This window comes from Electrophorus electricus, chromosome 17 (genome assembly GCF_041902795.1).
Source record: "Electrophorus electricus isolate QZ-2024a chromosome 17, ASM4190279v1, whole genome shotgun sequence".
Classification (NCBI taxonomy): Eukaryota; Metazoa; Chordata; class Actinopteri; order Gymnotiformes; family Gymnotidae; genus Electrophorus; species Electrophorus electricus.
The window spans coordinates 3,203,064-3,220,126 of NC_137513.1; the positions used below are offsets into that span (position 1 = coordinate 3,203,064).

At 43.6% G+C, this 17,063-nt stretch overlaps 1 protein-coding gene across 4 annotated transcripts in view; it reads left to right on the forward strand.

The window, feature by feature from the left end:
• The first annotated feature begins 594 nt into the window (after positions 1-594).
• The window catches only part of cbl (Cbl proto-oncogene), a 29,961-nt gene continuing 13,492 nt past the window's right edge, over positions 595-17,063 (forward strand). For 2 of the 4 annotated variants that reach the window (XR_014117874.1, XM_081700067.1), the window contains exons 1-4: positions 595-1,327; positions 5,199-5,446; positions 15,424-15,570; positions 15,760-15,916. Coding sequence is in view for 3 of the 4 variants with exons in the window: in XM_081700067.1 (XP_081556193.1) it covers positions 1,181-1,327; positions 5,199-5,446; positions 15,424-15,570; positions 15,760-15,916 (699 nt within the window). In the remaining variant the exon portion in view is untranslated. The remainder of the gene's footprint in view (positions 1,328-5,198; positions 5,447-15,423; positions 15,571-15,759; positions 15,917-17,063) is intronic. The other 2 variants (XM_081700068.1, XM_035534235.2) reach the window with 2 other exon arrangements.

A 17,063-nucleotide genomic window follows, 5' to 3' on the forward strand; every position in this document is an offset into this window, starting at 1 on the left:
CTGCTAAGAGGAATAAGGGACCTTTAAAAAGAGGGGAAGAGGTTATTGTTGCGGGAGCTTCTGCTCCTAGGACGCTAGCTCAACATTAATGAAAGTAGACTTGGAGACTCTGATTTGCCGTTTATTGCTCTAGTTGAATCTTGGGTTGCCTGTAGCATTAGAATAGAGAACACTTAATATCCAGCTTTCATAAGTGACTGAAAGGCATACGTCCAAAGGTAATTTAGTCAATAGTGTTGCTAGACTACTTCGTGGGTTTTGTGTCAGCAAAACTCGTTTTTTTTTTAATAAAAAAAAAAACAATTATCACACTCCATTGTTATTCTGTCAGAGTAAAGGTCCGTGCAAAATGCAATGCGATGTTTTAAAAAAAAACTAATAAGGTACGTTCGTGTATCCATGAAAAGTGAATTCAAAAAGGAATTCCAAGTCCCCATTTCTTTCCGCTTTTAGGTCTTGTGTTTACGTAGGCTGTCAAAAAGAAAAGAAAAAAATATAAAAAGGTTTTCCCTAATGCAAACCCGCTTGCAGCCACTCTGGCAGACAGGTCCGGTCACGGCTCGCTTGAGCGGGGTGTCGTCCGCAGGAGGGCGGGGGCGTAGTGGGAGGACACTGGGGTGTTCCTCCAGTAAAGGTCCGGAAGGGGATGAACAGGAAGATTATTGCTACCAAGTCGGGAGGGAAGAGGTAGAAGGCGGTGTTCATTTTCATTTATTTTTATTTTTTATTTTGCCTCCCCGCTGCTCATTTCACGGGTCGTTTACGTTTTGTACAGCTGACGGCTCTTTAACGCGGACCAAAGCCCGCTGCTTTGCGCCAGCGCACTCTGGCGTGGCTCAGCCCGAACTTCCTGTCGAGTAGAGCAGGGTAAAGGGGAGCAGGGTGTCGCGGAAAAGCCAGCTGTGTCTGGAAGGGAAGAAGCGACCTCCCGGACGAAAATCCACGCCTGTAAAAGTCTGTGTGTGTTTTTAAACTACGTCGGCTCTACACCGATGCCAGTGACAGCGCGGTTTCCGTCTTGCGCGGGGATTTAATGGGACCTCTGCGTCGGTAGGTCGTTTTTTCTCCCCCCGACGACGGACCCCTCGCATCGGGCGCTGTCCTCACCGGGGGGGTTCGTTTAGGGAGGAGGTCTCCCGGTCCCCACCAGACACTCCGTCTGACTTTGTGGAAACGCAGCATGGCAGGAAATTTGAAGAAAGGTGGTGGTCTCATTGGCATGATGAAGGACGCTTTTCAGCCTCACCATCACCTACACCACTCCCACCACCAGCCGGGGGCCGTGGACAAAAAGACGGTAGAGAAATGCTGGAAACTTATGGACAAGGTAACCCGACTGTCTTGCGCGGTATTCTGGTTTTGAAAGCTAAAGCAGGGCAAAAAGCTAACATAATGGGGTTGTTGCAGAGATGGCAAAGCCGGCTGGCTCAGTCCTGTGGCCTGCACGGTGGGTCCTCGCGCAATATGGCAGTTGCTAAGGCTATTATCTTAGCATAGCTTAGATTAGCCGATTTGCTAGCAGGTTAAGGTCATAAACTGGTGTTGTCCGGCTGTCCACCTTCGAGGACTAAACACATTTCGATTTTCAGTAAAGTGTCCCTCTTATAATAGGAAAATGTCGTACAAAATAGTAAGTACCTACTTGACTAGAATATATTCTCCAGTATAGCTAGACTAGCTAAGCTAACTAGCAGGATCTGACTGGATAGCTGGATGCTAGCTAGTCTACAGTGCCGAGTAGCTTTGTTACTTGCAAAAAAAAATTAAAAATTATCCACGTTGGTGAGAAATCGGAGGTTTTTGGTCATGTTCTCGGGATCTCGTCAAGGGGACCAAATTGCCAGTTCTCGTAGCTGGTTATACATTTACCTTGATGGCCGGAAAACCGACCGAGCAACACTTTTTTTTTTTTTTTCTTTCTTTCTTTTTTTTTGTCACAGACAGCTGAGACGTGGATGGGGAGCTAAGTCAGTCTGACTGGCAGGGGCAGCCTGGATTTGTCGCTTTGACTTTGACTTTTCTTTTTGTTTCTTCGACCTCAACAAGTTTTTATATATTCCAGAGCTACTCACCCTTTTGGACGTCATGTACAACCAGTTAGTTGTGGTTTGATAAAAAGCCCTTATTTTCATTAGAAATAGAGTTGAAGTGAATTATGTACTGATAAACTCTGCACATCGCCCCTCAGTTGTCATAGTGCTTCATTGCTGTAAAACTGAGATTTAAATGTAGTAGTTTGGCTAGATCGTTTGGTTGGGCCTATCTGCCAGACATACTCCATCTGTGACACACCTTTAACAATTAAACATACTTGCTCACCTGACTGGAGAACCACCAATATTTGAACAAGTCACTTAATTAGGGTTTTTTTTTTTTTTTTTTTTTTTTTTTTTTTAGGGTTCACAAACCTCAGGTACATTTTTACTTTCATATTTTGGTTTTAAAGTCTTTTTACTGCCTTTCATCACAGCAAAGTAAGCTTCATCTTATGGAAAATAAATGTGGTTGCTTGCTGAGTTCATGTTTCCTGTTCAGTTCTCTTTTATACAAGATCAAAGAAAACAAGAGAAGTGTCAAGGGTCTGTTGGCACTCAATATCAGACGTGACAAAAACATGGTTCTTTGACGCTCTTTTACATGGCCATTTCACTGCCAGCACTAAAACCCAAATCTTTTTTGTTATTCTTCAAATAAAAGGTTTGACCGCACATTTGCTTTATGCCTCATAAAAAGCAGATCTAGCTTGTGGGCCAAAAACAAACATAAACAGCGTAGAACTGAAGTTACTAAGTTATGTTGCTACCATACACACAAGTTTAGTTATGGATTATAAAAAATGTCCCTTAATCTCCCACTTCCTACTGGGATTGTGGTTTGATTGGAACATCTTCCATGGTAATAAAGATTAATGACATGGTAACTGGTAAATAACCTGATGTTCTGGAGGGAAAATGGCAGGAGCTGATAATAACTTACAAATTTATTTATTTATTTATTTATTTATTTATTTATTTATTTAAACTTTCAGATCTGATGTCCAAAAATGGGAAGTTTTGGTTGGTGTTTTCTGTAATTTGCTGTTCCTTTTTCTCAACTCAGTGATATTTGGTCTGTCTCTATTGGTGTTTTCTTAACCCCCCCACCCTTTCATATTACTTTGCTGACTAATTCTTAGCAATTGAGTAGGGTTATTGTATTCTATTCTATTATTCCATTCAACCCCATTAAATTTAAATTTTGCACACTAAAAAGGTGTGGTGTATAAAAAACAATAAACTCAGTTTCTTCTGTAGTAAAGATTAAAGCAAGTAACCATTCTGTTTTTTGGTTTGGTTTGACCATTTTCTTCAAAATAATAGAATGATGGATGGTATGGCAAAATACATTTAATTCCTTGCATGTCATCAGTTTGCAAATTAACAGCCTTTTTTGGTTGATGCAATGAGTTCTGTCTAAAACTTTCATTACTGTGTTCACCTATTCAGAGAAATCATCGGGTTAGACTTAGTAGCTACTGTGATGTGTCACATCTGTGTCTAGCATGACTAAAGAGCAGGTGGCCAGCTTTATGCATTCACTCTTGTTCAAAACATTCCAGCTCATTTGAGCTAGACCGCTTTGCCCAAAACCTGTCACATCATTCTGTAAAACTTGCATCTTGGTGCTGAGTCACCTTTCCAAATGGTGTCCAGCCAACAATTCAGCCTGTGCACACTCTTAAATAGTTTGATGTGCTTTATAGGTCAAATGACCAAGTGCTGATGAAGCTGCGTCAAATTATCATTGGTTCCATACAGAACTCATTAGGCAAAAAATGGTGGTTTCAAATATTAAAAGACCTTTTTCATTAAAATAAATGAATGTTTGCAAAACCTTTTTTTTCTCTAAAATGCACACCCCTAGATTATATTTATCAACTCACCACATTCTATCTCGATTGGACGGTGTTGGGTTTTTTTGTTTTTTTTTTTTTTTACTGTAGCTTTAGTCCAGAGAAGGGTGGGGGAATGATGGGTGCTTTTGTCCTTTGACACGGGGTGGCTTCCCATCGTGAATCCTGAGGTTGCAGGAGTGAGAGCCGGGCAGTGAAGCACTCTTGACACCCTTGCAATGAGTGCACTCCCTCTGGGAGTGTATCTGCATGCATATTTGCATGAAGGAGATAGTGTCCACATCTTGGCATAATGGCATGCATGCTTACTGATAATTATTTGGATGCCCCAATGACGGCAGTCTTATCTCCTGGTTGTCAGGACTGTAGGCACCAATGTTTAGCGGGTATGAGCCAAACATGGGGCGGGCATGAGAATGCACTCTATTGTGACCTCACAGTGACATCATTTGCTTGCTGCCCCAGTCACGGCTCGCGCACAGCTAAGGGCCAAGGTTACCCTGCTGCTCCCACCCCTCGGCTCCGAGCAGCTACAGGCCGGTGCTGTTGTGCAGCGCAGCTCCCGCTGGGGCCTTGACATCTGAGCAGATCGCAGTTTCCTCAAATTTCCCACCCACATCTTGATCAATAGTTCAGAAGGTGACGGCGCATAGCTACTGCACCAACAATAGTCAGGCAGGGCCTGTATGTCTGAGCAGAAAGCTTTGGCAGATCTAAGTTTGTAACTTGGGATTAGTCATTTTGAAGTCAAATATGGAGGCTGTTATTGCATAGTGTTTGGATGCGTTCTGTAAAAAGACCGTCATCAGCTCTCAGGGTAGACCAGTCCTTGGTGCTGCTTCTCTTTTTCCACCCTGTGCTTTTCTCTCTAATTTGTTCATTTTAGGGTGGTCAGCTGCAGTGTTGATTTCAGTTTTCTAAAGTGTGTGCTTAGAAAAAGCAGTACATAGAGCAGTAAAGTAAAGGAGTAAATACTCCACACAGAAATCTAGTGGCTTACTGATCCCCAATGATGACCCGTTTGAGGTCGTTGGCACCACCTGAACCAGAGGAAGACACATTTGTCCCTAATCTTATAACAATTTATCCAAGTATCATTTCTGATCACCTAATTATCATGTGTTCTTCTGTTTCTTCAGTTAAGTGATTTTATGGATAGAGAAAGCGATCTTTGGGGACAGTTCCTAAGATGATTCATTAGCTAAATATTTATTTTTGTTTTATCTTTTTCCATAATGTGTAATTTTAGTATGTAAATGATTTGTCAGCCTAACTTCTTTAGTGGCACTTCTGTGTTTCTGTCAAGGTGGTGCGATTATGCCAGAACCCCAAGCTTGCCCTGAAGAACAGTCCCCCGTACATCCTGGACCTGCTACCAGACACCTACCAGCACTTACGCACCATCCTGTCCCGCTACGAGGGCAAGATGGAGACACTGGGCGATAACGAATACTTTCGCGTCTTCATGGAGAACCTGACAAAGAAGACCAAGCAGACCATCAGCCTCTTCAAGGAAGGCAAAGAACGCATGTATGAGGAGAACTCCCAGCCAAGGTGAGCCGTTAGGCCCAGTCCAGGTGCCTCCCCATCAAACCTGTTGTTCACAAACCATGCCTGTAGTAAGCTCTTCCTTTTGGTGCACTCATGAGGACCAGGCTCACAGTCAGGCATTTCTGCTTACCAAGCGCAAGACACAATCTTGCTTCAGTCTTGGCCTAATGAGATCACCCACAACAACCTTAAAAACAGCTGCACTTAACATGTGCACGGTCTATACACAATGTCAAAATTAAGGTACAAAAGAAGTGAATTGTGATCAATTCGATAAGCCTTCGACCACCCTCTGAGGGTTGTGGTACTGCTGGTCAGTGTTTTGAGAAGTAGTTCTCAGCAAGGAGAAATGGCTCACTATCTTGGCTAAGCTCAGTGTGTGGGAGGTTGAGCTATAAGCAGAAGCACTCATCAGTTGTGAAACTGTGTGTCAGGTCTTGAATTGTGAAAAGCTGCTTACATAGTTGATTGTTGGACATCTCCTGGTTTGTGTTCCCATTGTGTTAAGAGGCAAATGTCATGGATTAGCTGCCTGGGCCACATGGATTTTGTATCACTGTAAGATTGCATCTGCTCCGTGGCTTCTCTTTGCAACACTGGTGTTTTATTACTGGATAAAGACCTATTAAATGCAAATGGTGAAAAGGAGGAAGTGGTCTGTCAGGGACAGTCAGCATGCTTTTAACTGACCTGAAATATACTGGCCTCCATTATGGACTCTCATTTTTTGCTGCTGTTTGCCAAGTGTTTTTTTTGTTGTTGTTTTTTCTCCCCCCTCTTGTACATAGACGTTTAATGGCTTGTTTCATCTTTCATCAGTGCAAAGCTTCTCCATAGTATAAAAGAGAAGAGGCCTACGATCATTTCTCTTTTGAGATTTGAATGGACATCACACAGGCCCAGCGAGCCATATATGGTGCTCACGCAAGCTTTTGTTTCTGTACCAGCGTGGACAGAATGCCGGTCAACGTGGCCTTCGACATTAGACGTGCGCATGCAGGTTTTACAATAATGCTGTTTTTCATGGCATGTAATTCTGTGAGTAGAATTATTGCAACTGTGCAAATTTGTACTGTGAGTACTTATTCAAACATTCAACCCAACAAGGGCCGATAACCTTGTGTTAAACTTAAATAGTGCCGTTTGGAACCTCCATGCTGTATAAGCAGGACTCATGCAAGCTGTCTGTTGCATTTCTGCTTTCTGAGTCGTGAAAGGCGGTGCTTTTTTTTTTGAAGTCCTTGTTTGCTGACGGGCCTCGCCACCCCTGCTACCTCGGCTGTGTTCTGCTGGTGATTCTGAGCTGGCACTGGGTGTTTACATGTGATCTCGCTTGCACGCTGTTGTGAACTGGGAAGACTCCTTCTCTTGGTGCACCCTCGTTCTTTGACTTTCATGTTTCCGAATTATTTTTACATGAAATACGTGAAGTAAAATTCTCAGAGACGATTGAATATCGTGCACTTTATAGTTTTCACATGTTTCGGGTGCAGCTCCAGTAGGCTTAGTGTCACTTAGTGTCCGTAACTGAGCAGAGCTTTTCCCACTTAAACCAAATGCCATGATTGCAAATGCACACTTGCAGGTTGTACTTCATTAATGACACTTTATAAAAGGTAATGGAAAATTGAAAAAATATTACAAATTAATTGGTGGTATTTTCTAATTGCCCTGGAGAAAAAGATCGGTCAAGCATGCCAGAGAATCTGTGTGTTCATCATATTGCATCGCAACTAATTAAAACGGTTGCTTTTAACAGAAAATGGACCGTAGACGGTGAAAATTTGTGGTTTTGGTTTTGGCACATTGGATTTGAAATAGAGAGCTGAAGTGTGTAATCTCAGCTTTAATTCAACAGAATGTACATGGTTTCGCTTTTATTGTGCGGCAATCACACCATTTTGTGTGTGTGTGTGTGTATGGAGTTGGAGTTTATAGTTTGTCTAGCTGTGTCGTTATTGCATTACATATAAACTGTATTACTTTGTGCTTTTCTAATGTTGTGTTGCTGGTGAATATGTAGTGATTATGTAATGATTAGAGGACCGAAGAGTGATTTCTCAAAAGTAAAGGTTCAGCATGACCATATTAAAACTACAGTGTCTGTTTTTGAGATCATTGTTTAGTTGTCTAAAGGTTAAACTTATTCTCCCATACCGGCCCTCTCGCACACTTAGATCTTCCATCTCTTGACTTAATGTACGTCAAATTAGATTGGGTGGCAGATCTTTAAGCGCCGCTGCCCAAAAACTTTCGAGTTCTCTGCCTCAGTCTCTCCGTAACTGCGTGTCACCGACATCTGTCAAATCCTCACTGAAAACTTTTCCCTGTTCTTTTTACCCGTCGTAATCTCTCTCTCTCTCTCTAAACTCTATTGTTTAAATATGTATATATTACTTGAAGTGTCCTTGGATTTGTGAAGGGCACTATATAAACCTAAATTATTATTATTATTATTATTATTAATATTAATATTCATATTCATAATATTTTGATATTATTATTATTAATGTTAGTGACTGTTTTTGAGGCATCACGCCATTCTTCTAAGGGTTAAACATTACAGTATCAAAAGGTTCTCATCATAGAATACTGAATGTTCCGCAGTTTATTGAAAATAATTTTGAAAAAGTAATATGTAAATAGTGTTAAAGATTCTTAACGCTCCATTCACTGCCTCTGTTCCATACAGTCCATATATGGAATCACTGTTTGTCTGATGTCACCAGAACAAACTCATTTACATGTCTCTGCCTATTCAGCCTGCAGCAGTTTAGCCTTCATATAGGCGTTCTTGGGCACGTTTCAGCTCTCAGTGCGTTTTGAATGAGGCACAATACAGGGCAGCCTATCAGATCAGAGCTTGTATCTGTCTTTTTTTAAGGTGCAGTAACAGAATGAAGATAGGTTGGATAATCGTGTAACAACTGTTTTAGGAACCTAACGCTGTTGCCAGAAGAGAGAAAAGACTTTGCTAGAAAACTTTTTGGTTGACCTTCGGAATTTCAGTTCCTCAAAGCGAGCACTGTTACCATCGTGACACCATGACTTGGCTTTAGTGTGGGCGAGGGGGCAGGCTATAAAAACATCACACCAAAAATTACTTTCGAACCTGTTTTTCATTGCTGTTACACTTTTTTCTCTTCCCAAGCCCGAAAAGAAGCAGCTCTCTTGCACAAGTCAAGGAGATCGGATCAGATGGCTTGACATTGTGGACTTAATATAATCCAAAACACTTTGACAGTTAATGTACATTCTTGGGGAGGAGGCTTATGGTATTCAGGCTTGGCTTATCCGGGGACTGATGAGGTCTGAAAACATCTTGTTGGAATGTCTCCCTTTTCCCATTAAGTCCTCATATCCTCCCTCTCTTTTGATATGTTTTGGAGCAGAATTTCATGCTAAAACTGTGGTTGAGGGGGTGACGTGCCTGACCGGTGTGTAAGGGATCTATGACTAACACTTGGTATAGCAGTCACACTGTGTTCACGTGGACACCACTCTTCCTGATAACTTCACTCCCAGTTCCTACTCCATGCGCACCATTCCTAATGCACATTCATCATAATGCAGTGAGACTGTGCAGGAATCAGCACTTTAAAAACCCAAAGTGGAGTAATGTGCTTGTTACCACATTCAGCATGTGTTCACACATGGATTAACACACTGCTTTAACACTCCCCCCCTGTTGTGTTGATGGTGTTGTTCCATATGTTATGCTGAACAGGGGTGTCAGGCCTCGGTCTTGTCGTTTAACGCACACATTCTGATTAGCATAACTAAAGGTAGTGATGCAGTTTTTTCGCGCTGATCTTTGTAAGCGTGTTCAGCAATGCAACATGAATGTTGTAATCTACAGGATATCTGGATTATATGAAAACCCGTCATATAATCCCTGTGAGTTTTAGTACTCCTGGGCACTGTGCCATCTGGGCCCGGAGGAAGGGCTACAGGGACTTCCCCACTGCTGTCCTCCACTACAGCACAGGCTATGGCGGGCGACTGCTGGAAGCCTGTGATCGGGTCGCGCCAGTCCCGTAACCCTGCTCCACAGTGCCCACAGACCGTTTACCCTCTTGGTGAATGCACTGTTTGGGTTTCGGGCCCTCCTGTGTGAGCGGGCTGAGTTCTGCCAGGTTGAGCTGTTTTTAGTGTGCCGCTGTGTCCTTGTTTCTGTGCATGCAGACTCGGTTTGAATTGGGCCATCGTACCAGGCGCTAAAATTAAACCACAGTGATTTTTGGCCTCGTGTCCCTACATGGGTGGGCACAGGGGTGCACCCACAGTCTGAGCTCCCAGCTGCATTTCATTATCGCCTCATCTTATCTCAAACCTGGGAACTCTGCATGAAAGGATCCGTTATGGCGATCCGGTAACACGCCGGCAGATAGCAAGCTAACGAGGCCTCGATCCACGTGTGTTAGCCCAGAGGCAGCTTTCATGCTCTTGTGGTGTAACAGACTCTTCATGCTCCTTTTGTGTGGTGAACTTGCCAGAGCTTCCTCTGGTACTGGCCCCAGCGTAATCGTCACAGGTGCGTTTGTTGAGGCGTAGGTGCCGGCTTATGCTGTGCGCACGGTGCCAGCATCGTGTTCCGCGGCACGTTCTGGGACTACTCGCTCAACTTGAGCGAAGAGTGAACCTCATCTCAGAGGAGGTAATGAGAGTTTTGTCACATGGTTAAGATTGTAGATAAAGGCACAACCATTGCAGGCGCTTGATTTCTTCTGATCACAGAAAAACTCTGCAGATGTCTTTTGTTCTTCCGTGTTTCTTGGGCTGGGGGGCGCATTAGGGCTGTCCGAGATCTACAGATACCATTTCAGTTTTATCGCATGCTTACAGGCAGTATTTGGTGACTAGAAATGTTGTACTAAAGAAATTCAAAAATCTTCCTTTATGAACAATTCGAAGCTGACATAGTTTCTTCTTGTAAGCTCTACTTTGTGGGCTTTTGTTTTTTATTTAAATGTATTAAATTAGGCCTTTTACCTCCTGAGAGGTCAGGTGCTAAGACCATGTCAAGGTCCTTTAATCTTAAGCAGTTAGGCTGTTATTTTAAAGCTCCTTTGAGTGTTACACTGTCTGATACATAGGAACCACGATAAGGACGAATCTTTCATCATTTGTTTTAACAAGCTGCATTGTTCTCAAGAAGACATAAATACAAATTAACATGCAGTGATTAAAGGAATGAAACCACTAAAGGACCCCATTTCACCAGCTTCCTCGCTGTACTTTCCGCAGGAAGGTCATTTGGCATTTACCCCCTACGCCGCTGCAGGCTGGATGCAGACGGCACTCATCACTTCCGAGGGATGCTGGTCTGTAGTCCTCCCTGCCTTGCCTTTCAGGAGGGCTGGATACTCGCACACCAGCACGCTCACTCGCAAAACAACCAGCTTTTCTGACCTGGTGAGCTCACTGGCAGCTACAGGACGCGTCCCAGTTTCCTCCAATGGCCCAGCCAAAACACGCGTGCTACATTGATCTCTCATCCCTTTAAGTGTCTTCTTCTGAACAGCTTTAAAGGTCAGATCTATGAGAACAAACAGACAAATATTTTGAAGATGGGTTTTTTTTTTTTTTCTTTCCGGTGGATGTGAAGGGACTTTGATATTTTTGTATTTATGGTGTGAATGTGTGTGCGCAGTGGGGTGTGAGCCTCCTGTCACTGCTGTTTCCTGGCAGAGATCTAGTGTGAAACCAGTTCCGGAGTTAAATTCATAAAGTGATGACTCTGTTGAAAAGGAAACCCATCTTATGACCTGGGTCCATTTCCACAAAGGGAACTCTTTGTGTGTGTGTGTGTGTGTGTGTGTGTGTGTGTGTGTGTGTGTGTGTGTGTGTGTGTGTGTGTGTGTGTGTGTGTGTGTGTGTGTGTGTGTGTGTGTGTGTGTGTGTGTGTGTGTGTGTGTACACGTTATAGATCTCAAAATTGTAGTAAAATGGACATACACAAGAGTTTCAGAAAAATAGGACATTTTGGACAAAGGTCATCTGTTGAATAACGTGTTGTCTCTGAGTTCTCCCTTGGCATCCATATACATCATAGGCATCACTGCAGCCTCTGCATGGTGCTGGACTGAAATGGATAAGCTCTCCAGACTGGAGCGAGCTTGCTTAAGTAATGATCCTTTGTGTCAGCCCTGGAATGACCTACTCTCAGCTGCCGGGTATTTTTGCCCTTGCAGGATTCACGCAGTCTGTTGTCTTTACATAAAAAAACCACAGAAAACACAGAAGTGTGATGGTCTATGGTTGAGAAATGCTGTGTGTCAAAAGAGAAGTGTTTGCCAAAGTGTACATGCTTGCACAACTATTCAATTGCAACAATAACAAGTAAGCTCTCACTTTATGCCTTTTCTTTGTCATTGGTCAGAAAGATCCGTACATAAGGCACGTTAAACATGCACATTTTATGATGGTAAATGACAAAATGATCTCTGTACTACGCCTACATGCAGAAAGAAATATGAGACTAGTGTGCTTTAATCTAGAACTAAAAATACACAATTGCAAAAAAATCGCTTTCCTAAATGATTGTTTTGTGGCCATATTGTGCTGAGCTTATAGGTGGGAAGGTCCCAGGCCAGAGGAAGGGCTCTCTGATGGTATACAGTCAGCATTAGCTGACAGCTCTCTCTTGTTCTCTCTCTCTCTCTCTCTCTCTCTCTCTCTCTCTCTCTCTCTCTCTCTCTCTCTCTCTCTCTCTCTCTCTCTCTCTGTCTCTCTCTCTCTGTCTCTCTCTCTCTGTCTCTCTCTCTCTGTCTCTCTCTCTCTCTCTCTCTCTCGTTGGCCTGGCCGTTTTATCATGGAAAACAGGAAACAGGAAGGGAGCCGCCAGCTGCAGGTCAAAGTTCAGGCCAAAAGAGGAGTCAAGCTTACAAAAGCGCAGTATCTAGGGAAAGCTTGGCCCATGAGGCGGGCACTGGAGAGGAGCTCTCCCCGCCCAGGGCAGGCCAGGGAAGGCCAGGCGGGATGAGCTCTCCACACTGGTCTCCACTTAGTCATTATGGCAACAGTGTGGGGGATGAATTCACCATAGACTTGCTAGGCTCTCATGGCTGTACCTCAGCCACAGATGGGATTGTGGCAGAGGTTTGATTGGCTGCCTGGGTTTGGGGTGTGTTTTTGTTTGTTTGTTTGTTTGTTTGTTTGTTTGTTTGTTTGTTTTTTCTTTTTTTCTTTTGTAAGGAGAGAATATTAGAATTACCCACTGCACCACAGTCTGTTATTAGCTGTGGAGAAATAGCAGTATAGTATTTAAATAAAAAGCAATAAGGTCTTTATTCAGCTAATTCAGACACATAATAGAATGTATGAATGACTGACTTGGTACCTAATTAGAGTCTTGTGGCATGCAAAACACTAAATGCTAATCACCTAATGAAATGTGATTAGGTGACTTTTTCAAAAGTGATCTGTTGTAATTCATCGTTTAAATTAGAAAGACTTATTCATCAGGTTAATGGCATGACCCAGGATTGCTGTAGTACCCCAGACTACGCACTAGTATATGAACACACTCCTGCCCTGATCTGCAGTGTGTGTTGCAGTGACTGTCACAGAGGATGTGAGGTCATGTTTTAGGTACGACCAGCAGGCGTCAGTGCAGATGAGGGAACGTCCTGAAGTGCCTGTAGATTGGCTTGTACTCATCATCAAGGTCATCAGGCCGAGGAAATGGGGAGCATTGTAACATCATTCCAAGAGTTAGTCTTGAGAGCAACAAATGCTTTAATATAGTCGAGAAACACACGCCACTTTTGAAATATCTAGTACTGTGTAGTCTTCAGTGCTTTTGGCTGTTGGACTGTAATCTCTCAGTGATGTAGTCTCGGGTGATGAATTCTCAGATTAAGTAGTTACTGCCATTGCTGTGTAATATAAGCGAAAGCACACATAAAGAAAGCAGCAATTGTCCCAAAGGATCGTTTTTAAGAGCTGTCTTACAGGAGAGAGAGAGAGATATATATGCACTGGGCAGCTCCTTTCCAACCCATTTCTTTTCTTTATATGAAGTATGAAGCCTACATAAAGCAGGCGCAGCCTTTATATAGCCTTTACCTGCAACATGCATGAATGCGTGCGTGTGTTTGTGTGTGTGGGCTTCATATAAAGAAAAGAAATGGGTTGGAAAGGAGCTGCCCAGTGCAGTGTGCTGGCAGGAATCCCAGAGGAAGGAAGAAGCTCCATGTAGCGTTATCCCGGCTAGCATAGTAGCTAAGCTAACAAACTTGGCTAGAGTCCCATGGGACGAGATCCAATCCAGAGAATTTGAGGTTATTTTCAGGAGATGAATTTTTGCCCTTCAGAGAAATCGAGGTTATGACAAAACTGTAATCGGTTTGTGTCCATATTATAGTCGCACGGAGATGTAGTGGAGCAATTGCTGGTTGAGCGTCGCTTGTGCCGTCCTGGCATTTGTTGCCCTGTATGTTTTGACCTGTGACGCTAGCATGCCAGTAATGTAACACATTTTACGACCACTTCCCCTGGTAGCACGGTTTAGATTAGAATTGTAGAAATCTCTGACAATCCATGACTGGCGATTGATGTTAACTGTTTATGGAGGACTTTCTAGACTCCTCTTGGTTTTGGAGAACCTACTGGACACTTTAGTTTGGCCCCTGCTAGGTTGCAGAACATGAAGGTTGGTGTTGGTGTCCAAAAAAAAAAAAAGCAGTTTTTCTTTGACATTTGGTGTTGTATGCAGAGCTCAGTATCAGATCAGGGTGTCGACTCTGGCTTCAGGTCCAAGTCACTGTCAAATTTCTTCCGAACACTTTAAAGGAGGCCTCTGAATTTAGGCATATCTGCACATGACAGCTTCTCAAATGCTTATCTCAGGCACTGAAGAGCTTGTTCACAATATTCACATTGGTATTCTGGTTGTCGCACTTAGTGTCCACATAAGCCTGGGCTTTGGCCGCACTGTGTTTACTGTAGCGTCGTCCTTTCAGAGTGCATATCCTTGTTTGCTATTTGGGGCTGAGTATACAGACCTTCCCAGCGGTCCCCTTTTCACACACACAGCAGTCTTTGAGCCTCTTCTGCATACCAGTCACATCACAGATCTCTTCTCTCCTGCCCGTCTCATCACAGCTCCTCTCCCAGCGTCACATTTAAAGGCTGGTTGCTAAACTGTAACACTCCTTCATGTGCTCACTCCGTATTGTTGCACACATGGCATTCCGCCCTGACCACATGCTGGAATTTGAAGCTGCCCTGGCGTTTAGAGGTGCCGCACAGCTGGTCCTCGCACAGCGGCACATTGCCACCTTTCCACTGTGTTGAAAGTGGGCCATCACTCGCTCCTGTCACTGTTGGGGAGTGCCTTGGTGAATGTTTCAGTGACCATCTCTGTGAGCACAGGCTTTGTAACTGTGTGTGTGTGTGGTGGGGGTGGGGGGGTACATTTGAGATTTGGGACTCTTCGTCTGGAAGCAGCTGCAGTCCTGCCACACACTGGCGCGCTCTTGTGCATGTTAATTCTCCAGGCCGCAGAGCTCACACAAACCCCCGCTGTGCTGCCCTGTAAATCACAGCTCTCTTTCCCCCTCTCTCCCCCTGCGGGGCTGCACGCCTTGCCTGGGCCCATATGCCCAGGGCCAGTGGAATCAGAAAAATGCTGTAGCCTCCCTGCTCATGTGGGCCTTGTCCAACTCACCCATCATCTTCCTCATGCCGCTGTGTGCGGCTGCCTTCATCTCCACAGGGGGTGGAATGTGCTTTCCCTGTCTGCTCAGCTCCAGTTCCCAGGGAGTACCTTACCTGAACATGGAGGAATTTTTTATTTTTTTTTAAAAGGTGAAATCAACAGCCTCTACAATCTCTAGAGCATTCGATAATGTGGCGGTTCCTCAATCATGACACTTCACAGGCTAATGTTTAATGGCTTTAAAAAAACAATTTTTTTTTTAATTGTGACTGACCTTTGACCCTTGGCTGTCCTCTCCTGTGTTCCTTTCTTTTAGACGGAACCTGACCAAACTCTCGCTGATCTTCAGTCACATGCTGGCCGAGCTCAAGGCCATCTTCCCCAATGGCTTGTTCCAAGGCGATAACTTCAGAATCACCAAGGCAGATGCAGCAGAGTTCTGGAGGAGATCATTTGGTGACAAGTGAGGTTTCTCCCATGCACCCAATCAGCTTATAAGTATTTTGTTATATCAGGCGTAGCATTTCTGTCCCATTATGAGCATAACTCACTGTGGTGGAGTGTGTGACTTAATGCTGGGTTGTGCTCCACCTGACTCTGCAGGACTGTAGTGTGTGTGACCCAGTGGTGTTGTGTGCTTCACCTTGTGCAGGACCATAGTGCCGTGGAAGATATTCCGACAGGCCCTGCATGAGTTCCACCCAATCAGCTCCGGCCTGGAGGCCATGGCACTCAAGTCCACGATTGACCTCACCTGTAATGACTACATCTCTGTGTTTGAGTTTGACATCTTCACCAGGCTCTTTCAGGTGCAATGTCACACTCCCACGCTTCGGCCTACCGCTGACTGTCTCTGTTGGTGGTAGCTCAGGTTTAACAGTGGCCACTGTTGAGTGTTAGCACAGAAATGTGCTTACACCAGGGAACAGCTGCACTTTTTAAAACGATCTATTATGATTCTTTATTATTTTTAGTGTGAAATTAGACCGACTGTGTTTGAAATGTATTTTACCAGCACCCACAAACATTTCATTAGTAACAGGACTGGTTTTTCTTTTGCAGTTCATATTTTTATTATTCAGTAAGGGTTAGTTTAGGCTTTAGCAGCCTTAAAGTCTAAACCTGCTAAGAAGTAAACTAAGCAGAAACCTCTTGTCATATTAAATCATAATAAAAATGTGTTTTAAATATAAAGCACCTTTTCCAGGTTTACCAAGCTCAAGGTCACTAGACTGAGCATTGTTCACTAGAAAGGACATGTTGGCATGGGGTGTGAGGTATAACCAGTACAGGTTTTAAAGTATGTAACTGTAACTGGTAACCAATGCAGGTTAATAGGAATGCAGCTGTAACCAGTATAGATTATAAAGGGTGTAACTCTAACCACTAGCCATTAAAAGGATGTGGCTGTAACCAGTACCGGTTGTAAAAGATAAAATTGTAACCGCTGCATGTTGTAAAGGATTGGAATGATGTGAGCACGTTGCTTGAGCTGCATTTTTATGCTACCGTAGTGGTTTCATCGTGGCTTAACCTTCTAACCCATTCCCAGACTATTAGCCTTGTAGCCATGAAGTCATGAACTGGAGTTTCCACATTCTTTATGCTGGGTAAAGGGCAGAGTGGTGTGAAACAATGGAAAAAGTAGATAAACAAAGGTTGCAAACAGGTTAGGAACTTGCATTTCAGAAATGTCAGTAGTGAGATTTGGATTATCAAGGTTAGAGAAAATTAGTGTATCCAGCACATGATTAGTGAGCGTGGAAGAATGACTGTGGAAGTACTGATCTGAATTAGTGCATCATCAACGTAAAAATGAAAACCGAGTCTGTGACGACAAATAACCTGAACAAGTTATCTGGCATCAAGTGAGAATGCAGATTATGAAGAGGGCCAAGAGAAGATCCTTGAGTAACCCCTCGACTGAGGACGGCAGGGGAAGCTTTGTGTTTCTGA